This window comes from Aythya ferina (genome assembly GCF_964211825.1).
Source record: "Aythya ferina genome assembly, chromosome: 24".
NCBI classification, from domain to species: domain Eukaryota; kingdom Metazoa; phylum Chordata; class Aves; order Anseriformes; family Anatidae; genus Aythya; species Aythya ferina.
Window position 1 is genome coordinate 4640656 of NC_140322.1, and position 26605 is coordinate 4667260.

General features: G+C 50.7%; 2 protein-coding genes across 5 annotated transcripts; both read right to left on the reverse strand.

The window, feature by feature from the left end:
• Positions 1-1286: 1286 nt before the first annotated feature.
• Positions 1287-14785, reverse strand: SRSF4 (serine and arginine rich splicing factor 4). 4 transcript variants are annotated; one of them, XM_084497387.1, is made up of 8 exons: positions 14613-14766; positions 8813-8950; positions 7738-7856; positions 7247-7389; positions 6258-6370; positions 4297-4511; positions 2889-2972; positions 1287-2731 (listed from the first exon to the last, which is right to left on the reverse strand). In XM_084497387.1, the coding sequence occupies exons 3-8, from the start codon at positions 7764-7766 to the stop codon at positions 1936-1938; spliced, it is 1380 nt and encodes a 459-aa protein (XP_084353513.1). In that variant the 5' UTR covers positions 7767-7856; positions 8813-8950; positions 14613-14766; the 3' UTR covers positions 1287-1935. The 4 variants fall into 4 exon arrangements, with proteins under 4 accessions (XP_084353513.1, XP_084353514.1, XP_084353512.1 ...); XM_084497388.1 differs by having other exon boundaries at positions 8813-8919; positions 14613-14748; XM_084497386.1 differs by lacking the exons at positions 7738-7856; positions 8813-8950 and having other exon boundaries at positions 14613-14785.
• Positions 14786-17191: 2406 nt separating this feature from the next.
• Positions 17192-25443, reverse strand: MECR (mitochondrial trans-2-enoyl-CoA reductase). The gene is made up of 10 exons (XM_084497333.1): positions 25146-25443; positions 22255-22352; positions 22050-22181; positions 20312-20455; positions 20121-20223; positions 19661-19763; positions 19177-19250; positions 18655-18715; positions 18091-18163; positions 17192-17977 (listed from the first exon to the last, which is right to left on the reverse strand). The coding sequence occupies exons 1-10, from the start codon at positions 25274-25276 to the stop codon at positions 17814-17816; spliced, it is 1083 nt and encodes a 360-aa protein (XP_084353459.1). The 5' UTR covers positions 25277-25443; the 3' UTR covers positions 17192-17813.
• Positions 25444-26605: the final 1162 nt, after the last annotated feature.

A 26605-nucleotide genomic window follows, 5' to 3' on the forward strand; every position in this document is an offset into this window, starting at 1 on the left:
TTCGATAAAGCTGTAGCTAACCTTGCTTGCAGACTAAGGAACAACTAAAATTGTGCTTTGCCTGTTGTTTTGGGGGGGGGGGGGGGGCACTGCTGGCTCTAGAAGGCAGAGCAGGGTGCTGGGGATATCAGTTCTTCATTCAAAGCCGACACAGGAGCTTGTAGAAAGTTCAGTTTTAGTAATTTGCTAATGGTACAGCCATAATACTGGGATATTATTCAGGACCACTTACAGTACTCATGCTAAAAGCTGCTCTCCTTTTTCCCCCAAGTCTCGAGGGATGCTGGGGCCACACCAGGAGAGCAGCACACCCATCACATCCTCACTGCTTTCAAGTCCAGAGCTCCTTAGAAGGATTTCCTGCACATTTTTCTTTTGTAGAGGTTTCCCCCACAGCAGAGGTGCTTTGTTAGGAAGAAAAACTCCTGGAAAATATGTTGACAAGAAACGAGCTGAGGCTCTACCCTCAACTCCAAATGGCCCTGTGTGTAACTAGAGATGGATTCACAGCTGCGCAGTGCCCAGAACAAAGGCTTGTTGGTGCTATCTGTGCTCGTCCCACCTGGCTCACACTAACACCTCCTCATTTATAAAGTCACGGTTTGTGACTGAAATCCCAAACTCGCAATCAGGGATCGTGAAATCAAAGAACCACCAGAAGTAAACAGCTGGAGCAGCTTTGTGTCCTCCTGCTGAGTGCGCCAGACTGGAAAAACAACTCTAAAAGCATCCTGCTTCTTCCCCCTTCATTTCTCAGAGGTGCTGTAAGAAAGGCCAACTGCACAAAAGAGGAAACAATTGAACTGATGTTTGACAAAATAAAGCAAGAAGCAGAAAAGCACGTCCTCCATGCCAGCCAGGCTTACCTCCAGCGTCAGCTGTATGAAGAGTGAAATGTTTTGGGACAAACAATGATTTGAGTTGACTCGAGTCTAGCAAGTTAAGTGGTTGAAAAATTTTCTTCCTTGTATTATGGAAGCTGAAGCACACTTCATTTTGTTTATACAGACAATGGAAAACAGGCTTGTCACCTTCATTATTGTTTCTGGTTCATTTTCATGTATTCTTCTTATTGCAACGTTACAGCTCTAAACAATGCAGCAAGTGTTGCTGGAGAAACAAGTTATTTTAACTGGATTGTATTCAAGTGCCATGACTACACGATATTAAGTGGCTTTTTAAGAGAAGAACCCGTTCTTTAAGTAACTGTTCTGCAAATTCAAGCTTACACCAATCAATATAAAGCAGCAACAATCACAACACAACTTCATGTAACCACCCTCAAATGTCATCAAGCAAAAATAGTCTTTATTCAAATTTCATGGAAACAGGGATCACTGTACTTTGCAAGACGGGGAAAAATAAAATAAAAAAATTTAATATAAAACAAGGATATTGTCACAATACCAGAATATGGAACTCTACTTTTCCCTACAGATTACTGCAAGTACCTTTTTTTTCCCCCTTTTGACTGTGCTATTCACAACTTTAAGTCCAAAAATATGAAACAAAAGTAGTATGAAACTTAGGACTAGCACTTCCACTAAATGGCATACATCAAAGGGCATCAATTGAAGGGCAAAGATTGTTGAAGCCATCGTACCTACCTATCAGTCATCATTGCAATCTCATAAACCCACCAAGGAGCACTGCTCATTCTCTGTAAGGCTCTTCCTGGAAAACAGGGCAATTTTGGTGCTCTAGGAAGAATTATATTTAAAGAGAACCTTTCTACAGGAGAGTACGTGAGCTGAACAGCCTTGCACCAGGGAGCATTACAGGGAGGGAGCAGTGCAGTTACCAGTGACAGACACACCGTCAGGGTAGTTAAAAATATACAGCATTGACATGTTTTCTACTTCAATCACTTGTGCTACAACTACCAAACATGTACAAAAGACTTCTCAGACCGTTCCAAGCATGGGTGCAGCAAGGTTAGGATCTGGAGCGAGACCTTGACCGTGATCGGGAGTGTGACCTAGAGGCAGACCTAGACCTAGACTTGGACCGGGACCTAGGTTTTGAAACAGATTTTGACCTGGAACGAGAATCTGATTTGACATTTGGTTTGGACTTGGAAATTGACCTAGACCTGGAGCGAGACACCTGATGGGCTGCTGCATCCTCACCCTCCCCTTTTGCCTCCTTTTTGTCAGACTCTGATTTTACATGCTCTTTTTCTTTGGAGACTGACCTGGACCGCTCATGGCTGTCCTTCCTTTTCTTCTTGCTACTTGGTTTGCTGTCTCGCTTGCTGCGCCTCTTGCTTTTCTCACTCTTGCTGTGGCTGCGGCTCCTGCTTCTACTTCTGCTGTCATCCCTGCTTCTCTTCCTACTTTTCCTTTTGTCCTTACTGTGGCTCCTGCTCCTACTCTCGTCTCTACTCTTGCTCCTGCTTCTAGCCTTGCTAATGCTCTTCTCCCTGTCTTTGCTTCTACTCTTCTCCTTGCTCCGACTCCTCAAGCTCCCCCTTGTCTCTCCTCTGTCCTTGCTTCCACTCCTGCTCCTGCTCTTACTCTTCTCCTTGCTGCGGCTCCTGCTCTTTGCTTTCTCATCACTGTTATGGACAGTGCCCTCAGATTTATCTTTGCTTTTGTTCCGTGATTTCTCTGCACTCCTGCTGCGGCTCCTACTTTTATCCTCTTTACTTGGAGTCCTGCTTTTCTCTTTTTGGCCTCTGCTACGGCTCTTGCTTCGACTACGGCTCTTGCTTCTGGAACGGGACACAGACCTGGAAGTACAAAGGCGACACTTTAGTGCAGCTTGGATTTGACTAGCACTCAAATACCGTGCATTAGGGAAAAGAAAAACAGCTTTCCCACTGCAAATTTAGGATGATGCTTCTCATTAAAGTGGGTAAACCGATTTGCTCCACCACAAAGACATACCTGGATCTTGATCTGCTCTTGGAGCGACTGCTACTGGCACTGCGGCTCCTGCTCTTATGAGAATGTCTGCTTCGAGAGCGAGACCTGGAACAGAATCAGTCAGCTCAATGTTAACACATGACCATGGAGAGTTTGTGGTCTCACGGACCCACGTGGGTAAAAGCCCATAGTATTAGAGCACCTTTTGAGCAGCAGAAAGAGGAGTTACACAACAAAGTTACAAATGTAGAGTACCCTTCTCCCTGGGGCTCATCTCCTGCTGCCATGTCTGCAAGCATGCAACACTGCAAATCTCAAAGAACTATTGAAGTGAGAAACCCTTTCCCAGTCAAGTCAGAGGTTTGACTACAGCGACACATTAGGATAAAGCTCTCTGCTCTTCCAGTATGGAATGCTGTTGGGCAGCACCCTCAGATGGTTTCCACTTTCCATCCTTTAAAAGCACAACCTGTTTGCCTGCAGCCTTCCATGAAACTTTAAAACTTACTTGTAAACTAAGAGTCACTATTTTCTCACCCAGCTTTAAGTGGGACAGATAAAATTGGTCTGCCAATGGCATGAAATCCTCCTACCCCTTTAGCTTTTGAGTACGTAGGCTATTTTCAATGACATTTGGCAAAGATCTTTTGAACTTCTGAGAAACCCTGGAACCCTTAGGCAGGAGACACAACACGCCAACATTTCCTTTGCTAAAGGCAGAAATAGGTACACTTCTCTTTGCAGCTCACTGCTATGAGGCAGCTACAGAGCTGCTAGCTGCTGACCTGCACACACTGCTCATGAGTGCAGAGGACATGAGAAGAGCGGGAATCACAACTGACTGCAAGAGGAAAACCCACACAAACACAGGCTTTAATTCTGTAAGCAAATTGTTCCAAGAACAGTAGAAGCTGGCCTGAATTTTACTACAACAAAGTTTTATCCCAAAATGGAATACGGCACTGTGCTGAAGCACTTCTCTCAGTCATCCAAAGAAAGCAGTACATCTCTAGAAACAGGGAAGAGGTGGGGGTTTCCAAACCGAGGAAGAACTGTTAGTCCTGGTGCTTGGAGCAGAACTCCGTGTTCAGAGCTGAAGTGTTAAAAGTACCTTCTGTTTCCCTCAGCAGGCACAGCTCCACCTGCCATGCCGTGCTCCTCTGCAAGACAGCAAGGACTAGACGCCGCAGTTGGGAGCAGCAGCAGCACACGGTGTTTAGCTGTACCTGTGTTTAGCTAGCGGTACCCACATTCACCAAAGAAAACACCTCTGAGGTTTCATTTCCCTTTGTTACTTCCTGGTAACTAATAAATTCTCAAAACCAGGTTTACTGAGAACTCTGAGCATTTCCAAGGTATTTTGGAACCTGCTGCACATTCATGCAGTTGCAGTAAGATTCAGCCCGAAGTACATCATAAGGAGACATACCTTGAATGGCTTCGGCTTCTGGAGTAAGAGCGGCGCCGTCTTGATCCAGGTCTGTCTTCCACTAATCTAATCTTTCTGCCATTTACTTCTGTCCCGTCCAGCTTTTCAAGGGCTCTTTTCATGTCAGAATAGGATTTGAACTCAATCACACCTTCATTTTTCCTTCCTTTGTGTGCATCTGCATATGTCACTTCCCCTGCCTGACGCATATAATCCTGGAGGAAGAGGACAGAATAACCATTGCCTCAAATCCAGAGTCAGGCTTCCAGGCTCACTTCATCTCTGCACTGATGCCTGCATAGCGTTGCATAGCCTCTTCTGGTCACACTGACATCAGCAGGGTTTTAACCAAACAGCATTTGCAGAACTAAAGCCAAAATTTCTGAGCAAGCCAAGTAGTGCACCATGATTTCACACAGTTTGTGTGATGAGAACTAAGGCAGCGTTGGTATTCTGAGACAAATAATCTAACATCTCCCAGTATCTAATATCAATATGGCCAGGACTACAATAAATTTCAAATTACAGAAGTGATTCAAGAAATAAAACGCTCTCTAAATCATGTTTTTGAATGTAACTTGGGAGAAGTAATGTATTTAAAGGTTAAATATGAAAAAACGCCTCACACAGGCAAGAAGGCTATCAGCAAGCAGACTTCCCTTTTGAATTACCTAGGGCATTCATCTCATTCTGCTGGAAGAAAACCCCACACAAATAAGAGCTGAATTAACTTCCCTACTTCATGCTACCTGACTTCAGCTACTACACACATCCGCCCTGCTCACAGCAAGCTGCCACGGGGCCACCTCAGCCCCCGGGGACTCGGGCTGCAATGGGAACAGCTCACACAACTTGGTTCCCTTTGGGTTTGACCCAGCTACTCCCCTCTGAGGTACACTGAAACGAAAGCTGGTCAGAAAAGCAATGCATCCAGGAGAGGATTAATCATGCCATGCTCTACTTACAATTTTTAATACCCGAAGCAAAGACAAGCTATCAATGGTGTGAAGTGTTAACAAAAGACATCGGAGTGATCTCAGTACGTACCTGAACTAGTGTTACAGTCACCTACAGACCACTTTGTACTACGTCAAAGTTTGTTTAGAACAAATTTTACACATCCTTAAAAGAGAACCATAAAGAAAGCGTTCCTGTAAGAACAAGTGTTTTTAACCATTGCTGCTAGGTTTGATAAGGAAGCCCTGCCCTTCTGCACCTGCTGCTGGAGTTCTGCTCCCTGTCCTGCTCCCCCACTGCACGATGCAGATAATCCTAAATCAACACTTCAGCGCCAGGGCACTCAGAGGTCCTGCTGTCTACATGGTGTTACCCAACACTTCCACTGCTGAGAATCACTTTCCATTCCTTCAGACTTGGAGAAAATATTAACTTTCGGCAGAGATTTTGTACGACTGCTCATTCTGGAAGCATCCTTTCCCTAAAGCTGCCTTCAGACAGCTTTTCACGGGGTGGAAATTCTCAGCATAGGTTGTGTAAGAACGATGCTATCTTTCCCAAACAGCTCCTGCACCTTAGAAGCTGATGGGTAAAAGCCCAATTAATAAGGACAAACTCCTTTGTCTCTAGTGAATCCTACCACTGGCCTGACTGAAGTCTGTTTTGACAGGGCTTAAAGAGAAGATAAAAATCACCTGTGCGTGATGTTGATTTATTAGGGAAAAATGTTTCTCTCCCATCAGCCAACGACACCAAGCCTGCAAGTGCAACTCCCAGTGCTGCACGCAACATTAACGACTCCATATATGCAAATAGCACACCTTAAGTCAATACTGATGTCCTTACTTCGAGTCTACTTGTATGCACATGAGCACACAGACTTGCTAACAAGTTGGAGTTGAGAAAAGACAGGTGTAAATGAGTTTTCTTCAATGAAACAGAAGCTAACCTTTTTACCCTTTGTGCTCTTTAATAGAGTAAGGGTAAAGAAAGGGGCCCCATACCTTAAGATCTTGCCAACTGCAGCGGCTTGACAAATTTTCCACAATCAATCTGTATTCTGTACGGGTAGGAGGACCGTACTTATCTCTTCCGCTTCTTCTATAACCATATCCACCTTTAGGAGGTGACAAGCAGACAGCAGTACTTCAACTAGGGAAATGGAGCACTCACTCTACACCCCCAGACAAAAACGTTCTGCCCCATATGTTTGCAAATCCATTAAAAACTCACCCACCCGCTAGTCTAAATTCAACCCCCCCTTGTATAAAACGTTATGAAGATAAAAAGCATTAAAAGGAACTATTGCAAGCACATAGTTAAAACAAAGCAGAGTTACAATTATGATAAGATTAACATGCAATTAAGTTTAAGTTATCTTTTTTAAAAAAAGTTTGAAAGAAGAAACCAAATTAAGCCAGTTGACTAATGTTACTTACATTGCTTACAGCTTTTCTGAATATTTGACATGAATAAAGATTTTCAGGCACCTATTTCAGATTAATCTCATCTGTCTCTAACCCTTGGGATCCTCACCACCCAGGTCTAATGGAAAAAGGTTGCGGTCGTCACATGGCTTCCTTTTTTGGTCAGCCAAGGGCCACAAGTTCAAAGAGCCACTCATGGAAAGGTAACCCAAGGTCAGCAAATGGAACAGGCAGTCATCTTAGCCTCAAAGGACTCTTTTAATTAAAACATTGAGGTCTTTGTTAAATCTATGTTAAACATCACATTGCAAATAAACCATTAAAATAGTTAAACGAAATGATAATAATAATAAAAATAGCACAAGAAAAAGTGTTTATTCATTTATCAATTAAAATACTTTAATACAACAAACAAGTTAAATGTTCAGGTCAACAGTTACATTTACAGTTACAAAACACTATGCACAACTTCATAGATAAAAGTATTTTTTAAATTACTTTTAAAAAACAAGCAAAAATATTTTATTTAAAACAAGTCACGGATACAAATGCATTTTAGTGCTTACTGCGTCCAGAACCGTAACTGCTGTCACGCCGTGGGCCTCTGGCATGCTCAACGATCACTCTCTCCCCACAAAGATCTTTACCATTTAGCTCATAAACTGCATCATCTGCGTCTCGCAGATCATCAAACTCAACAAAGCCATACCTAGAGAGAGGGGAGGTGGGAAAGAGAATTGCTCAGAAGTGACCGGGAGGTGTCTGTACTGCAAACAGCTCATCCCAGGGCAGCAGAACCCCACGGGGTACGTCTCTCGTGCCATCCTGCAGCTCCCCCAGGGGACCTCTCTCGTGCCATCCTGCAGATAACACCAGCTGCAGCCTGCGGGTCACAGCCACCAGCACTACACCCACAATGGACGGTGCTCTGCTGCTATAGGCAATATGTCTGCTCAACAGCAGTAAGGCTGAAATTGTGTATAACAGGTATTGAATATATAAAATCCACAGATTAAACAGGTACTGCAGTTTATAAAATCCACGGATTAAGATTTACCCTGGTTTTTGAAGAGCCTCTTGGTCCATTCCTGGTTCTGTTGGGCAGCTATCATCACTCCTGCTCTTTAAATGGAAAAACTCAACCACCTCTGTAAATACACTTTGTCTGCACAACCTCTATGGAAGGTCCAGCAAAAAAAAAAAAAAAAAGTGAAGACAAGCCAGAAGAAGGAATTTTCTTTTAATTGGACTTATTTTGCTCTTGACAATACTGCTGAGTTGGGTAGGAAAAGCAACATGCTCATACAACAAATCCTATACCTGTTGAAATACCTGCAGCTTCCCATACACTGCTGAAAAAGCGCTTTATGCCCAGTGAGTTTCTAACATCCTAGTTTTTCAGACAGCATGAGAAGTCCAAACCTTGCTACGGGACTTAAAACCCAGCAACAGTAACCAGGAACGAGTTCCTGGGATGAACCAGGAGTCCAGCTGTGGCCAAGATGCCTCGTAAGGGCAGCACCGGGTGCAGGTCCAGAGGAAAGCAGAGAAGGTCTGTGCCTGAGAACATCCAAATTAGCCTTGCTCATGCTTTGAGGTCAGACAGACCAAGTGCAAGAGGAAATATGCAAATTAAAAAAAAAAAATAACAGAAGTGCTTACTTCCAACATTCACATCAACTTTCTGGCATTTGTTTCCTACTGTCAGAAATGCAAAGATGCCTGCAGACCACTGCTTGCCTGGGAAGTTAAAGCCAACATTTTCAGCTTCATCTTCAGAGGTGCCACAGACATCAGTGCGAACGTCAGCCTGCTGCAAGCACCTAATCCCTGCTGGCTACAGACCTCAGACGACTGAGCAGAGGTTTCTTAAATAATTTCTTACAGCTGGTGCTCAGGGACAAGCTGGTGACTTGCTTACAGTTGCAGAGCAAATTCACCAGAGCACTGGAGTAGAACTCAATCCCGCCAGTTTCTAGACAGGCAGAGTTAAACACCTATTTTAAAAAACAACCTTGTATAAAATGCCCATTGCCCAAATGGGTCTGAGAAAGAGGACAGAAAGCATCACAGCGCCATTTTTCAGAGTTCAGCGCCTATCTGCAATTGCAAATCATTTCTCCTTCACTTACCTAAGACCCAAGTCCAGGCTTCAGAGCCTCCCGTGCGATACCTGGTGTTATTGCAGCCCTGGGCAGTACCGGAGCCTCTTTCCAGCTGGCTGAGACCTCTCTGGCTGCTGTGGGCAAACACAGACCCTGAACTCGGGTCTTAGCAAGCCAAGGGGGGAAATATTTGTGAGTGCTGGTGGTTTAAGTCATCCAGAATAACAAATCCACAACACAAAAATGCTGGCCTCCTCTTTTAGGTCACTAAATTTTTAAGCATCGTCACTACCTCCAACAAACGATGAGCTGCCAGCAGCTACAGCTTTTGTAGGTAAGGCTACCCGCATTAACCAGAGAGCTAGGAAAGAATCCAGAGATCGCAGAGAGGTAGCTGCCATCTCACATAAGCTCTATAGCTGCACAAACAAAATGTGTGATTGATTTATAACTGAAACAATCACAGTCATTATAAATCCATTCTGATAGGACCTTCCTTCTCTCTTTGCTTCGATTCCAAAAATAGAGCAAAGAAGCTCTTACGTTTACATGAGAAGTCACCTACAAGCAATTACTTACAAGGTGAAGTGCCTGGTAGGCACCCGCCGTGCACCTTCGAGACACTAAATTTCCAGACAAAGAAACACAGCTGGCGTAGCAGAGGGATGTCTGAGTTTGATCGGAGCATGGCACTGAACTTGCTCCTCTCAAAAACACCCCCAAGAAGCTCCCTGGGAGGCTCACAGTCCCCCACACCACACACTGGACAAAACAGCCCCATCAGCAGCACCTCGCAGCCCAACATCCACAGGCTGAGCCCAGGCACTTGGCCTCCCTCCCCTGGGGGCTGCATTTTTGTTGTTGTTCCCCCCAACACTCCCAGGAAGGTCCCACCAAGAGGATTTTGTCTCGGTGGAAGCATTACATTTCTCCTCACTTGTTCCAAAAGGAAATGCTTAACATTTACCCTGTGCTGTTTGTTCTTTTCACCTGGGAGCACATAAAAAGCAAGTAGCCCTAGAATAAGATGTTACTGTAATAGAAAAGGAAAAAAGCAGGATTTACAAGATACAACTTCCAGTTACTGAAAAAAAAAAAAAAAACAACAACAAATAAACAAAAACCACAGGACAAGCTTACACAAACCTTGAAAGAGATTGCTGGCTATTAAAGAATACGAAAAATCATATCCCACACCACTCATAAATGAAAGTAATACCAATCCACCTGTTAAATATGTATAATATTGCACCATATGATCCAAAACTGCGAATCAAAAACCTTCAGAAGCACGGTTTTATACCACAGAAAGACACAACTGCTGACACAGCCTTAACTACAGCAATCTGAACCCGCTGTTATATGACAGCAGTGCAAGTAAATCTTCTTTTAAATGTCTACTATTACTACTTCATATGCGGCATAAAACTACTTACTAAAAATGTCAATGCAATTTACTCCGGATAATGTGAAGCTACACCATTTTCTGCTCATGGATCAAAAAGAGGAAAAAGCTACAGAAGGCTGTCCTTACAGCAAGCAATTCCAGCAGACTTGGTGTCCTAGCAGTTGTTTTTTTCTTAATAATCCAAAAAGAAGGAAAATGCAGTTTTCTGAAATTGCTTAATACCTGAAATTAGAGGGGAAAAAAAAATCATTTTTGTCCCCTTTCAGCTGCTCCCCACCTAGTGCTGTCAAAGCCCCTCGCATCCTTCCCAGCTGGCTCCGCAGCCTCTCCACGCCAGCCCACCAAGTGCCTGCCCCAAGCCCACCTCTGGCTTTCACCAGGTGCCAAATTTCCCCCACTGCTCACGCGTGGGTAGAGCCCAGAGCCCAAATCTCATGCCAGGAGGACCTGGGAGCTGCTCCACCTGCCCTTGCCTGCTGGAAGTCTGCAGGATTTCCAGGAGTGCCTCCAGTCCAGCCAAGCTCAACCTGTGACTCCCGTGGCTGTTCCTCAGCTGTTCTGCAGATCCCAAGGAAAAGGAAGAGACCTGGCTCAGCTCTTGTCCTGCCCTCGACAGATCAAGCTGGCATCTTCCTTAGCTTTACATGACAATTGCTTCATGTGGACAGACACTACAGAAATGAACTTGGCTCTTGGCACCTCATGATCCCTCTGGATGAGTGAAATCGGGGAAGCATGCATCAACACAAGCAGCCACGGAAGGAGAGGCACGTGCAAAAATCGAGTCTTAGCCTCAGTGTCATCTGGAACAAAGAATGCAGTGCTTCCAGCCCTAAAACACACTCCTGGAAGTTAATTTGTTGACAGCTTACGGTCTGTCCCCACTCTGTGAGTCCTCCTGCTCAGCTGAGGCTACAACCAGGAGCGTTAGAGTCTGAAGAGACTCGTCCTTGATGACGCCCAGACAGCTTGAAACACAACACTCTTGAATGAGTTGCTGAAGTTAAAAACTCTGAAAATATCTAAATTTCATTACTCAACATTTAAACTATTTAAGCATAATTGAAGATTTGGTAGTGATTCTTGGAAGTTCCTGCACAATGGCAAACATCGCCAACAATCTCTGGGCTTCTAACAAAACCGAACACTGAACACTGTAAAGCAAAAGAAAACGAAAATCTCACCTTAATATCAATAAAGGAAAAAAAAAACAACACTGGAATTGGAAGGTCACCCTTCTGTCACCTAGGCGCACTGGGTATTGCCGTGTAGTGACACCAACTTGATTTTTTGAAACTGGCTGCTCTCACTGAAGCTAACGGGTATTAAATATTCTGGTGGGAAAGGCCCAGAGAAATCAGATCACCTCTCTTCAGGCAACACACACAGGTTTTGAGCCTGGCTAGATGAAAGAACTGAAGTTTGAAGCTTTTAGCTTTGATCTCTGTCCCTCAACATGTTGGAGAAGCTGTGTCCCTCCAACTTGCAGGGATTTTACCAGATGAAGCCATGCGTGCTCGACAGCTGCTCGGGGTGATGCAGGGCAGGTGAGCACACAGGTAGAACTATTTTTTAAAGCTAGGGTAAGATTACAAATTGGTTTTGCCCTCAGTGGAAGCTTTCAGCTCTTAAGTTATTACTGCTAGCTTTCAGCATGTTTTTAGAAGATAAAAAAGCAGGCTGAGAAGTCCAGTGTTCTGGTCACTTAACGCACGTACCACTGCCATGCACGGCTCCAGTTGTCAGTGCAGGTCTAAGTAAGAAGAAATATGAAAACTATCAGCATACAACTATAAATTGCAAATTGAAATGGAGAATCCTACAAGAACTGGATTTTTAATTTTCCTGTCCTTCCCCTGAGTAAACACTGCTCCCAGGCTTTGAATTGCAAGCTTAAATTACAATTAGCAGCAACCGAGACCCAGCTAAGCTTTTAGGACTCCACCGAATCACATTCCAGTTTCATCTCCTTGCTCAAGCATTTCAGCTTAACTGCTGAAATACTGCAAGGCTAATCTCCTACAGGCTGAGCACTGAAGATAGCCCACAAGTTTTCAGAAGAAACTGGAAGACTCTTTAAGTTAAACACTGAAGTCATTCCTAATCATTTGCTAAGCACTGCTAAAAATAAGCTGAGGAGAAAGGATCAGAGGGCAAACAAAGCCAACGGTAGAGTAACCTGGCAAAAGCACAGCGCGAGACTGACCCAAGCAGGATGTAAAATCTGATAGTTTGAGTAAACGTCGTCAAACTGGAATTTGAATACAAGCCACTAGCAGTTCCTGCATCCCTCCACCTGCAACTTTTGAACTCTGTCTCCCCCAAGTGAACTTACACGTCGCTCCAGAGCCAAAGTCACTTTGGCATCACATTCAGGATATTTTAGGGCTGTGCCCTCCTTCCCCCTCTCCACCCCAAAGCACCCATTACAACTCACACTCAGGATGCCACAAGCCTGACCTTTCAAGCTTTGGCTGCTGAAGCTCACGCACAAATCAGCTCTGGCCCCCACACTGCATCCCCCCAGCCTATTTCAGCTGGGATTTCAGGGCTGGGCCTTGATAGGTATTTCTCAATAAAGCAAGAAGACAAACCCATTAACTGCATCAGACACGTAATCTAACAGTTCTATGGCTGTTATTAAAGTCTTTTTTCCTCTGACATCTGCCTGAAAAAGAAACATTTCCTTTAAAGGTTTTATTCAGCAAGAGGAAAACCAACTCCCCCTGCACCTTCAAGGATGCACAGCAGAACTGAAATATTTGAGCACTTTGTTTTCCAGATTTTACAGCCAATCTACAATACCACCTGAAGCTGGGTTGGTCAAAACACTGACACGTGCACACTTGTTTGTTTGAACACTGGCTTTTATTCATCTTGTAAACCTGTTATTATGTCCACCTACCAGTAAAACCAGTACAAAAAGCTTAATGAGCCTTTTTTTGTGCTCCAGGACTAACTTTTACAAGAGATTCCTCTTCTCCACTTTTAAAGCAAAAATAATTGCCTCTCTTGGCTAATAAGAATAAAATCCATATTCCACTCAGTCTTCCTAAACAAGACTTCAAGTTGGGTTTCTTGTAAAGATGCCAGCGCTCATTAGGCCGGCGGCTTTAGATATTGGGAAAACAGGAGAACGGGGAGGGGGAAATGGAAATAATTTGTTTTTCTCTTGAAAATCCATACTTGAATGTCTCAGGCAAGTCCTGGTGGAGCAGGATCCAAGAGCTCTAGATGCAGCCAGGTGTCCTGACTAGAACAGCACACGTTACGAACCGAGCACGATGCCGGGGGAAGGCCGTCCACACCAGTTGCTGCTCCCCGTTTCCCCCCCCTCCATCCCCATGAGCCGGGCACCCATGGGTGCTCAGGAGGAAGCGGCTGTTTGGGTGCAGACCCCGGCAGCTGCACACGGGGGGCTCTGGGCTGTGCCCCCCAGCAGGGCCGCAGGTGCTGCCAAGGGGATTTCACAGCTGGGCTCGTGCCCTAAGGGGAACCCCTCCTTCAGGGTGCAGGGGAGGGCTGTGGGGACCCACCCCCTAAAAACAGGGCCCCCAAACAGCGCACAGGCACCCTGACACCCCCATTGCCCCCATCACACCCCCAATTACCCCACAGGCCACCCATTGCACACAGGCCCAGGCACCCTTCTCCCCCCCCCCCCCAGAGGGGACTGAGGCACCCTGACCCCCCAATTAACATTGAAACCCCGACACCTCCCCCAAAAACCCCCTCCTCAGAGTGGGCCCTGGCACCCAGACACCCCCATTACCACAGCAACCCTGTCACCCCTTCCCCCAAACCCCACACACCCCATGGACACCCTGACCCCCCTATTACCATAGGAACCCACTCACCCCTTCCCCTAACCCCCCCAAAAAACACCACAAAACCCCCAACCCCCCCTAGAGACCTCCTGACCCCCCATTACCATAAAAACCTAACCACCCATCCCCCCCAAAACCTCCCCTGAAGCACCCTGACCCCCTCAAATTACCATAGAAACCCAGCCTTCCCCCCCCAAAAAAAGAAAACAACCCTCAAATCCCCCCAGAGACCTCCTGACCCCCCCATTACCACAGAATCCGCCACCTTTTCCCCCAAAATCCCCCCCAAAAATCCCCCACACACCCCCCAGAGCCACCCTGACCCCCTATTACCATGGAAACCCACCCCCCTTTCCCCCAACCCCCCCCAATCCCCCTCTAAAACCCCTCAACCCCCCTCCTAACACCCCCTTGTTACCATAACAACCCCCCCACCCCTCCCCGTGTCCCTCCCCGACCCCAAAACCCCCCTCAAGGGGCGCTCCCCCCCCCCTATAGCCCCCCACCCTCCACCCCAGGGCAGCGGGGCCCGGCCCCCGCCCTCCCTCCCCTCATGGCCGCGCAGGGGCCGGGCGGGGCCGGCTCCACGCACCCGTTCTTGAGGTCCACCTCCAGGATCTTGCCGTAGCCCTTGAAGAAGCGCTCCACGTCCCGCTCCCGCGCCTGGTAGCTCAGGCGGCCGATGTACACCCGCGGCATCGCGCCCGGGGGGGGGCGGGATGAAGGAGGAGGAGGAGGAGGAGGAGGAGGAGGGGAGGGGGGGAATAGGGGATGAGGGGGGGTGAGGGGCGGGGCGCGGCGTCATGGCGCCGGGAGGGGACGCGGGGGGGACGTCCGTGAGGCCCCGCCCGCGCGTAGGGCTTGGGGCTTAAAGGGGTAATGGCGGGAGGGGGGGGTTAAGGGGGGTTGTGGGGGAGGTATTTTGAAGGTGGAGGTAGGATGGGGGCATCCTGTGGGGGTCCCTGCGCCGCTTTGAGGTCCTGTGTGGATCCCTGTGTTGTGTCATGTGAAGTCACCACATAAGGTCCCTGATGAGGACCCCTATGAGAACCCCCTATGAAGTCCGTGATGATGTCCGTGATGAGGTCCTATGAGGGCTACTAAGAGGATCCCCTATGAGGTCTTATGAAGACCCTCTATGAGGACCCCCTATGAGGTCCCCTATGAAGATTCCCCATGAGGATCCCCTATGAAGACCCCTACAAGGACCCCCTATGAGGACTGCCTATGAAGACCCCTACGAGAACCCCCTATGAGGTCCGCTATGGCGTCCTATGAGGGCCCCTATGAAGATCCCCTATGAGACCCCCGTGAGGTCTTATGAAGATCTTCTATTAGTACCCCCTATGAGGTCCTCTATAAGGTCCCCCTATGAGGTCCCCTATGAAGATTCCCTATGAGGATCCCCAATAAGGGTCCCCTATGAGGTCGTGTGAAGATCCCCTATGAAGACCCTCTATGAGGTCCCCTATGAGAACCCCCTATGAAGACCCCCTATAAGGACTCCTATGAAGACCCCTGTGAAGTCCTATGAGACCCCCCCCCAATCACAACCATCGATTAATTAAATGCTGAGAACCTCACTGACTCCTTCCCCTTCACACCCCCCCCCCCAACTGAAAAACACCAAAAGGCACACTTTTGCCCCCCAAAATGTGAGATGGGCACTGTAACAGTTCTGTGGGATGCTGCTTGGTGTGAGGATCCTGCTCCAAGTGCAGGTGTGCCCCCGGCACCCCCTGCATGGGCAGCAGGCCTGGGGTCTCAGCAAGCAGCTAACCCTCCATGCAATGAATTTGGGGAGTTCCCAGCGGGACCCAAATACCTCATTTCACATCTGGGGCCTTTCCCCCCTTTGTTCTCCTGGGTTCTCACCACCACAACCTGCTGCGAAGCTCCCCCAGCTGGACAAGGGCTCCCACGTGGATTCTCTGGTGTCTGCTTGGGGCCAAACCCCACTTGTACACAAGCAGCTCCCCGTTCTGAATTGGGGCTCACAGGGCTTTATGGCATGTCTGCGGGGTCAGCTCTTCTGTCAGTGTGGCTGGGACTGGCTCCTCACCTCAATAATGGGGAATACATGTAAAAGTATATTTTGTCACAGGATGTAGATTTGGGGTGACAATGGCTGCTTTCAGGGGTTTTCGGTGCTAACAGGGCAGAGCCATCCCTGTCTCCATACATTGCCCCAAAATGTGATCCTACAGCAGGGTTTAGCAGGGTGTGAATGGCCCCCATGCAGCCAGCCCAGCTTTCCAGGCTGGGAGATGCCTGCGGGCCAGCCTGGTGAGACGAGCAGCACCGAGCCCCCTGTGTGGGGCTGGGGGGAGCAGGCACATTGTGGGATGGATGGGGAACGGAGCAATCCCAGTGACTGACGGGGTGATGGAGGAGCTGCAGCAGGAGGGTGTCCTGGCTCGTGGCAGGAATAGTGCAGCCAGCAGCGCCAGGGAGGTGATCGTCCCCCTGTATCTGCTCTGGTGAGGCCGCACCTCGAGTGCTGGGTTCAGCTTTGGGCCCCTCACTACAAGGACATCGAGGCCCTGGAGCGTATCCAGAGAAGGGTTACGAGGCTGGTGAAGGGCCTGGAGCACAAGTCCTGTGAGGGGCAGTTGGGGGCACTGGGGGTGTTTGGTCTGGAGCAGAGGAGGCTCAGGGAGACCTCATTGCTCTCTGCAGCTGCCTGGAAGGAAGGGGTGGGGAGCTGGGGTCGGCCTCTGCTCACAGGGAACTGTGACAGGACCAGAGGGAACGGCCTCGAGTTGTGCCAGGGGAGGTTCAGGCTGGAAATGAGGAGACATTTCTCCTCAGCAAGAGCGCTCAGGCGTTGGGACGGGTTGCCCAGGGAGGTGGGGGAGTCCCCGTCCCTGGGGGTGTTCAGGGAGAGGTTGGACGTGGTGCCTGGGGACAGGGGCAGTGGGTGGTGGTGGTGCTGGTAGGGGGTGGTTGGACCAGATAATCTTTGAGGTCCTTTCCAACCTTAATGATTCTGGGATTCCATGATTCTAAAGAAGAAACCAGCTGCAAAGGCGAGTTTTTCCCTCTCACAGGGTTTGCATTTGTGCAAGCAGCTGGCTCCAGCACAGTCCTCAGTCCCCGCCAGAGCCTGGTGAAATCACTGGGACAGGCAGGAGCTGCTGGGGCAATGCGGGAAGCAGGCGGGACACGCGATGCTTTGAGCACAGAAAAGTTTATTGGCGGCATCTTGCAAAAATAGACATATATTAGACATTGATTTTTCAAGAGGTTTCTCTGTGCATTGCACGATCAGTAGTGGCACTGGTTCAGTAACAGCAGCAAAACTGAATTCAAGTCCAGGTATTGCAGAAGTCACATTGGAGGCTCCGGCTGGTGAGCTGTGGGGTGAACCCAGGGATGGGGACCCGAATCCTGTCCCTACATTGTCCCCTTGTCCTCCAGCCGGCACGGGCGCTCCCCTAGTCCTGCCAGCACTGCATGTGCTGTGTAGGGAAAAAAAATAAAAAAATAAAATATATATTTTTAAAAAGTTGTTTTGCTGTGTAAGTCCATCTGCAAAGAGAGAGGCTCCTTTCCCTTGAGATAGGCCCGGAAGAGGCTTTCTGCTGCAACAAAACTAACAACGAGCTAAAGCGAGACCAAAATCTCCTTCCAGAAGCAACCCCAGCCTGCGCTCACGGTGCCACCTGGGTAAACTTCCAGAGGCTTTTAAACCTTGAAGTGGGCACCCAAAAATAAAAAAGGAACAAAAGAAAAAAATCAATGGACGTGGAGCTTTCCCTCTGCAGACACCAACAGGAAGGCCTGCGAGCAGTCAGAGGAGGAGGACCTGCTTGGAGGAGGTGAAGGGCTGCGTGGAGGCCACCAGGGCCTCCTTGAAGTCCTCCAGTGGGACTGTGGTGCAGGCGGGTGCGCCGAGCTGTCCCCTCTGCACCAGCTGGCACAAGGTGTCCATCATGCTGCTCAGGCTCTCCTTGTCTGCGAGGGAAGAAGGGGATTGCTCTTACCTTGCCACATCCCATGGGATGCTGTCCCCAGCCCTGCTGGCCACCTCTGGTAGCCCGTCGTGGTCCCTGCCCCTCTCAGCTCACCATGTGCGTGGTCCTTCTTCCACTGGGTCATCCAGAAGCCGCGCAGCCTCACGTCCCTGAAGATGAAGGCGCTCTGCGGAAAGCAGGAGGTGAGATCTGCCTCCCCCCGACCTGTTCCCAAGCCCACGTGAGCATGGCAGGAGGCAGCGAGGAGCTTTGCTCAGAGCTCTCCTTTGGGACAAACCCAATTTGGCAGGTTCATGTTAATGCAAGACCTTGCACCACAGTGCTGAGCAGCTCCGAGGGGCTGCGTCTTGTTGGATTAACACCGGGTTTCACGTCAGGGCAGAGCTCAGATGTGGCTCCGATGTGTGAGATAGGTTTGCATCAGGGCATGTTCAACGCTCAGCATCTGTGGGGTTGTTTCCATGCTGGCATTCCAGAGCAGCCCAAACCCTCCATAAGCACAACCATACCGAAATGCAAACCAGCTCGTCCCATTACAGCCCCAATCAGTTAAAAAATAAATAAATTTGGGGGCTCTGAACGTGACATCCAGACAGCAGAGTGCAGCAGAGGATAAGCTGAGCCCCCGTGGGCACCAAGAGCATCCCCAGTACTCACCACTGGAACCGTCACGGGCTGCTTTGCCATGCCCCCGTAGGTGACCATGGTCCCTTTGGGTCTGCGAGAGGAAGGGGGCGTTGGGTTACCCACAGCCCCCAGCACGCAGCTGTGGCCTTGCAACCTCTCCTCCATCTCACCCAAACCCACCGCTGTATGATGAGGCTGGTTTCACACCACAGGCTCCTCCAGAAAGCCCTGAGGATCTGTTTTCTAGATCTGCCCTCCTGCTCGCATGTTGGATTTGCAGCTACATAAACCAGCCAGCCATTACACGTGGCCAGGACCAGACAGACCTCTGTTTCAGATGTCTCCTGCCTCATGCCATGGGCAGCATTTGAGACAAGCAAGAGGATGGTGATGCCAGGTTAACTTTAACTCCCGTTTTCCAAAACAACTTCACTCATCTCCCCTCATCAAGGACTGGCATCTGCTCTTGATGTTCCTGGTGGCCACGTGCCCAGGATCTGGAGCAGGTCCCAAGCCCATGCCACCCCAGCCATGGGGCAGAGCCCAACTTACTGCAGATGCCGCAGCATCTCCGTCGTGCTCTTGCCTCCGACACAGTTCAGGGCGAGCCGAGGCTTTGGGATGCTCTGCAAGAAAAAGGGGAAGCTCCAGCCTGAAGGGCTCAGTCCTGGTCTGGAGAGCTTGGGTGAAAGCCCTCCGTGGTGGGGAGCACATCTCAGCCTGTCGCTGGTATGGAAATACTTTGTGAAAAGCACTTTGGGGCTAGGAGTTTGGCGAGTTCAGGGCATGTTTGTATAAATGGATGGGTAAATACACGAGGTAAATAGTGAGTGGCTTAGAGAAGTGCAAGAATGCCATTTGTTAGCTTTGTATCTCTTCCTAACGATTTACAGTGTGGCCATCACATTGCCTCCCCAGAGATTAGGAAAGGCTTGTTTCATGTTTGTCCTTTCTACCATCCTCGCAGCTCTCCTCGAAGCTCTGAACTGCGGGACCGCCCTGGACAGTCTCTCAGGGGGGCTCAACATCGAGGTACCTTAAATATTTCTTTCATTTCTGGCTTTCTCAGCATGTCCTCCGTGATGACGTGGTCTGCACCCAGGGCCTTCAGCCTCTCCACCAGCTTCGGGAGATCAGGTCTGGGGGGAGAAAAAAGACCCCATGAGGCAGCAAGCAGCGTGTCCCCTTCCCCTTCCTCCCACTGGGATGGGTCTGAGGATGAGGCTGGGCAGAGCAGAGGCTGGGAGGCACCTTCACAGGGCCATGGAATGGCTGAGGTGAGAAGGGAGCTCTGGGTCCCCTGCTCCCACCCCTGCTCCAGCAGAACAACCCCAAGCAGGGTGCCCAGCACCACGTCCAGGCGCTTTTTGGAGATCTCCAAGGAGGAGATGCTTCTCTGGGTAACCTGTGCCAGAGATCTGGCACCCACACAGCACAGACGAGCTTGTGATGTTCAGAGGGAACCTCCCGTGTCCCAGTTTGTGCCCAGTACTCACCTATCCCTGACCACATTGATGGTCCTGATGCCGGTGGCTTTGGCGATCTGGATGACAGCCTGGCCCACGCCACTGTTGGCTGCGTTCTGGATGACGGAGTCACCTGGGGAGCAGAATTTCGGTGCAGCCGTGACCGCTGGAGCTGCAATCCCTTACGAACGCAGAGCTGGAGGCCCGTGAGTGCCACGTACCTGGCGCCAGGCTCTCGAAGTCGGCCAGCATGCGGTACGCCGTGCACGGGTTGACGCTGAGCGTGGCGGCGCACAGCAGCGGGATGTCGCTGGGCACCTGCAGCAGGCTCGCCTCGGGGAACACCGCCTGTGTCCGCCACGTCCCTGGGCATCGCAGCGTTTCGTGAGCAGCAGGGAAAGGAAAGGAAAGGAAAGGAAAGGAAAGGAAAGGAAAGGAAAGGAAAGGAAAGGAAAGGAAAGGAAAGGAAAGGAAAGGAAAGGAAAGGAAAGGAAAGGAAAGGAAAGGAAAGGAAAGGAAAGGAAAGGAAAGCGTTAGGAGACCCCGACTCGCACCAGAGCTTTAACTCACACTGCTGCAGCATCACCTCGCGACAATTTAAGCATCGGAGAGCCAATTATTAAACCTTTTCCTGTATGGGTATAGCCAAAATATTTAGATAGGTGAAGGAAGAGAAAGCTGGCAGTGCCTGAAACAATTTGCAGGCTGGAGGTAAGGCTGTGCTCCGTTTGCACTGCACTTTTCTTCACAAGTCAGTGAGGAAGAGGCATGAGCACCCCAGGCACTCATTCCCTACATATATTTAAGGGCAGTTTTGCAAATCTCCCATGGCTGAGCCATCAGCATGTTTGCCAAGACCTTGTGCACCAGGGAGCTTAAAGTCAGGACTCTACCCACCACTTTGTGTGACGTGTGCCCAAAACCACAGGGTAAGAGATTCCCCCCATCCATACACGTGCTGAAAGACTGCGATGCTGCGTCTTGAGCTTCCAGGGCAAAACGAGCCCTCTCATGGCACACACTGCCCTGCGCCTCAGCAGGACCCCGGTGGAGGCAGGAGATGCTCCCCTGCTGCCCACAGACAGCGGCTCTGTCACCCAGAGCAGCCCCATCACTTCCCAGACGTGTAATGGGACCGGGCTCCCTGGATGCAGTGTGCAGAGCTAACAGGAGCACTCCACATCCCAGAGATGAGCCCATACGTTCAGAGCCAATTCACTTAGATTTAGTGACTATGTATTTATATCTGATTTAACCCCCTATCATCCATTTACTTTTTTTTTTATGTTTAAAAATATCACATTTGGATCTTAACTAGATAACTTTCCTTCTCCCATTAAGCGAGAAAGCCTTTTAAGAAGAAATAGGCAAGGAACAAGCTGTTAAGCTAAACCAGAACCGACAATTTTTCTGGCCATTGGCGTGTCGGAGTAGCACGAGAGGCATTTGTTGGAAAATAAATTCCCAAGCTTTCCCATCAGAGCACTATTAGGGAGAAAACCGTAATGAGATATAACACTGACCTTGCACAGGTTAAATACTTTATCCCATGTCTTTAAGGAAGCCGTAAGTAGATGTGACAAAACGCAGTTGTTTCCAGAGGAGAACAGATTGCCGCGATGCTCTATAACAGTGCAGAAGGCCCATAAAGGGTCTGCACTATAGAAAAGTAAATTATTCCTAAATTAAAGCTTGGCATATGCAACAGCACTGCCAAAGCTCCCTGGGTGAGCGCTTCCTTGTGATGCTTGGGGACACGGTTTAGTGGGGGATAGTGGTGGTGGGGGCATGGTTGGACCTGATGTTCTTGGAGGGCTTTTCCAACCTTAATGATTTTAGGATTCCTCGTGGCCGAGCGCGTCCCATGCACAGGAGCCAGGCTCTGGGGACATGCACGGTCCCGGTCCCGAACCCCCCTGGGAGGCCATGCCAAGCACCCAGCCCCGGGTGCAAACTCACCGAGTCCAGCATCAGCCGGGATGACCCAGTCCCCAGGTCTCAGCGCCGTCACACCGGGGCCGACCTCCAGCACGCGCCCGACGCCTTCGTTCCCCGCCACAGCCGGCAGCGGGGCCAGGATGGCGTAGGTGCCTGCGGGGAGCACGGGGAGATGCAGAGAGGCAGGACAAGGGTTCAAAGGCAGCGCCAGCAGCGGGCAGGTTACCTTGGATCATGTTGATGTCGGCCGGATTGATGGGGGCCGCCAGCATCTTGACGTGGACGTCCGAGTGCCCCAGCCTGGGCACCTCCAGCTCCTTCAGCCTGTGTGGGGTCACGCAAAGGAAGACTCAGTTAAGGCACCAAGGAGAGATTCCTGTATGACCTACACAACACATCAGACCTAAGATAAGCAGCACCATTTTCCCCGTCTACGTTGCTATAGCCTCATCTCCTCTAGCAGGAAAAAATAAGGACCTAACGTGGCACCTCCACTGCTCCTCAAACCTCCACTCCCAGCACCTCCTTTCATCAATCATAGGAACGAACCCAAAACACATCCTGCACAGAGAAGGGCCCCTCCGAGGAGAAGACATCCCAGCCCCTTTGCTACCAGACTGCTTGAAATCCAAGGAGAATGCCCTTACACCGAGGCTGGCTGACTTGGAAGCACAGACCCACCTAGGCTGGAGCAGACCTTCAAGACCATCAAGTCCTACCCCAACCTGACCTACGGGGTCCCATCACTAAGCCAAGCCCCTCATCACCAACGTCCTCCCACCACTAAACCGTTCAGCTCAGCTCCCTCATGCCGTGCACGGCCACGGGGAAAATTGCACAACATTTTTTGGCCGCCGTGGGTCTTGCACCCTCCTGGCAGCTGGGTCCTCACAGCAAAGAGGATGCGGAGCAGCGGGGAGGGGTCCCACCACCCAGGGATGGAGCAAGCTCCTCCAGCTTGCACCACCACACACCCCGAGGGGAAGGGGAAGCTGATTGCTGCCTGACCTATCTGCCAGCCGGGGCAAAGCCATCCAGAGGCGCCCATTTGCAAGATGAGGGCAATTTGAACTGCATTTGAACGAGCTGGTGGCTCTGCGAAGGAAGGAGGTGGCGCAGACCCTGCGCGCAGCCAATTTTAAGAGCAGTTATTTGCCACAATTACATGCTGCTAAGTACGTGTCATTAGGAACAATACACTGAATTTCCTTCACAGCTTGTCCTGTGCTGGCAAAGTGTTTTCCCCTTCTCTCCTTGAAGCTGCCTGGGTGATTTGGAGACTTGGAGTTCTGGATTAAACACCCCCCTGCCCTTGTCAGAAGGCTTTTAGCACGCAGGAATCTGCTTTTTGCTTTGAAACAAACCCCAGACTGCACTGACAGCCTGTGGGAAGCTCCCAGGAGGGTCCAAAAACCTCACTTCAAGCAGTTTGGGATCAGAGACCTGCAGGGTACAGCTCTGCAGCTGCTGGGCATGGCCACGCGTGCTGACCTGTGGCTTTTGCCCAAAACCTTGCGTTTTGGCAAGGGTCGCCCACGAGTGATGGAGCTGCTCGCGTGTTTAACATCTGGGCAAAAAGCCTCCACACAGGACCAGCACCACAGACAGCCCAGCACCAACCTGCTACTTGGGTTTTCATGGAAAAATCAGTTTTATAATTAAAGGAAAAACACAGCAAGATTTTTGACCAAGGCTGCAGAACCCAACCACCCAACGCTCCACAGGAAAGCATCAACATTGCACAAGGAAGCCACTGACTCATTTCGGGCTCATCCCACCCTGCCAGAGCATTAGGGGAAGTCAGACCCACAAGGGCATTTCCAAAGATCTGCAAAAAAAAGACAGAAAGAGAAGTCACCCAGCACGAGCTGGGTCTTGCACAAGCAGCGGGACGAGGACAGCTGTTCCTGTCCCATGTCCCCACTGCATCCCTGCAAATCTCAGCAGCCACCAGTGTCGATAAGCACCGGTACCCAACTGAGTGGTCCAAAGACAGAGCAGCCACCCATCTCACCCCCAAAACAGGGGCTCGGGGTCTGGGTGCACCCAGATAACGTATCTGCACCTCCTGTGTTTCTACGCGACTCCAGCCAGTTACGCTGGGTCAGCGCATCCTCAGCATTTCCTCTCTTGAAAAAAAAAAAGGTACAAAAATTTCCCTTTTCCCAGACTTTTTGGTCATTTAGGAGAACCTTGAATAGCCACCGTGCCCTGGATGTCACCCCACAGTGTTATACTTGAGGAAGCAACACTGATTTGGGCCCTGCTTTCATTCCTGGCCCTGAACACCCCTAAATTGGGGACAAAGTGGGGTGCAGTGCTGCTGCCTCTCAGCACCTCCCCACTGACCCCAAATTCTGTGAGAGCAGCTCCCCTGGAAGCACTGGAGACCCCCCCACCTTGTGGAAATATGGGTGAAAGGGGTTGGGGGTGCACCCCAAGCTCTGCCTGCATGTTGGGGACCTCTGAGCAACCCCTGGCATGACCCCATGGGCTGGGTCCCCCCCCAGGGACCTGCACCCATCCCTGCCCACTGCCCTGGTGATGGGCAGCCCAGGACCCCCACACACTGCACACCCCCAAACAGCCCCACTACAACCCTCTCCATATATACTCCATATGCATGCCCCCTGCTTACTGCCCCCCCACTGCCATACAGCTCCACCTTGCCCCTACACCTGCCCCCACAAGCTCAATGCACCCCCAGCCTGACCCCCCTGATTTGCACCCCTCTATACCTGCACCCCCTTGCAATGCATCCCCACAACTTATCTGCACCCCCTGCAATGCACCCCCATTTGCACTCCCCCATAATCTCACCTCCTGCAATGCACTCCCGATATCTGCACCCCTCCCAAAATGCACCCCCAGTACCTGCACCCCCACTTGCACTCCCCCCCACACCCCATCTCCTGCAATGCACCCGATACCTGCACCCCCCCCAAAATGCACCCCCACTTGCACTCCCCCATACCCCATCTCCTGCAACGCACCCCCGATATCTGCACCCCCCCAAAATGCACCCCGACATCTGCACTCCCTGCAACGCACCCCCGATACCTGCACCCCCCCCACCTGCACCCCCATTCTCACTCCCCCCCCCAGTGCCCCCCTTACTGCAGCACCCCCGCGGGGTCCCCGTGCCGCTCGTAGAGCAGCCCCCGCGGGGGGGGCCCCGTCGAGGCCGAGCGCGCCCGCACGGGGGGGACCCGAGCCCCGCGCAGCGCCCGCGCCGCCGCCCGCTGCATCCCGGCACGGCTCGGCCCGGCACGGCACCGATCCGGCACTGCTCGGCACGGCTCGGCTCGGATCTGGCACGGCACGGCACGGCTGGGCACGATCCTGGCACGGTGCGGTACAAGCACGGCTCGGCACGGTTCTGGCACGGTTCTGGCACGGTGCTGGCACGGTGCTGGCGCGGCTCGGCACGGCACGGCGCGGCCGCCAGCAGCGTCACGGGGGCAGCACCGCCTCTCAGAGGGTCGGCACCGCCTCCGCCTGCTCTTAAGGCGGCCCCGAGCCGTGCCGAGCCGTGCTGAACCGTGCCATGCCGTGCCGTGCTTTTCTTTGCCTTTCCGTGCCATGCTGAGCCGTGCCGAGCCGTGCCGTGCCGTGCCTTTCCTTGCTGTGCCGTGCCGTGCCTTGCCTTGATTTTCGGTGTCTTTCCGTGTCTTTCCGTGCCGTGCCGAGCCGTGCCACAGCATCCTTTGGAGCCGCCTCCCGGCCGTGCCGGCTCCGTGCATGGTGCTTCGGGTGCTTAAAGCAGCGCGAGGAGAAAACTCGGAGCAGGGATTGATTTCGGTGTTTTGCGTAATTATCCCGGAGGAGAGGCCTCGTTTATTCCTCTAATTACAGCCGGTCACACCGGGGGGAGGAGGAGGAAGCCGAGGTGCTCTTCCACCGAGGGGCCCCTCGCGGCACAGCGAGCAGCGGTTTTTAAAAATCATTTCTTCTTTCGTGCCTGGATTTGGCTGCTCCAAGGGGGCAGCAGCTCCACGAGTGAGCCCTGTGCAAAGCCGAGCTCCCGCTCTGCTCATCACCCTCCTTGTCCACGTGCAATTAGCACGTCCCTTCGTTAACACCATCACCAGCGCGGGAGCTTGCCCGTGGTCCCACAGCAACAGCGACCAGAGCACCCAGAGCGTGTGGTTTGGTTAAAAACACAACAGCCAAGTGGGAAATGCTCCAAAAAGCAGAAATCCAGGGCAGCTCGGTGGGTGTCAGCCTCGTGGGGAGCCTTGTGTTGGGCACCAGTGCTGCACGCTGTGCCCATACTGGGCACGGGGCTGCAGCCTGCACCCAAACCAGCAGGCTGTGCCAAAACCTGACCTGAAAGACTGGCATCAACTTGCCTGATGCTTCAAGGTCGTTTTAATAATAATAATAATAAAAATAAAAGCAACCTGGAAAATAAGAGTTGTGTGTGTGTGATTTCACGTGAGCTGAAAGTGCAAGATGAAGAAAAGGACCGGTTTTAGGGAAGGTGCCTAGTCGGAGGTGCTGACGAGTTTTTTTCTGCCTGTTTTGGTGTGAGCTTTGTACAAAAAGCAGCTTCTGGAGGGGAGCGGCAGGGCTCA

Bases quoted from the DNA above. Each gene is read 5' to 3' on its own strand.
- SRSF4 (XM_084497386.1), bottom strand. From the start codon at position 14,719: ATGCCGCGGGTGTACATCGGCCGCCTGAGCTACCAGGCGCGGGAGCGG. The intron at 6,371-7,246 runs GTAAGCACTAAA...CACCTCCTAAAG, and splicing joins CAGTTACGGTTCTGGACGCA to GTGGATATGGTTATAGAAGA. The intron at 4,512-6,257 runs GTATGGGGCCCC...CTCTTCCTCCAG, and splicing joins GCAGTTGGCAAGATCTTAAG to GATTATATGCGTCAGGCAGG.
- MECR (XM_084497333.1), bottom strand. From the start codon at position 25,276: ATGCAGCGGGCGGCGGCGCGGGCGCTGCGCGGGGCTCGGGTCCCCCCC. The intron at 20,456-22,049 runs GTGAGTTTGCAC...TGCGATGCCCAG, and splicing joins CCCGGCTGATGCTGGACTCG to GGACGTGGCGGACACAGGCG. The intron at 18,716-19,176 runs GTAAGTTGGGCT...TTCCTCTCGCAG, and splicing joins GAGATGCTGCGGCATCTGCA to ACCCAAAGGGACCATGGTCA.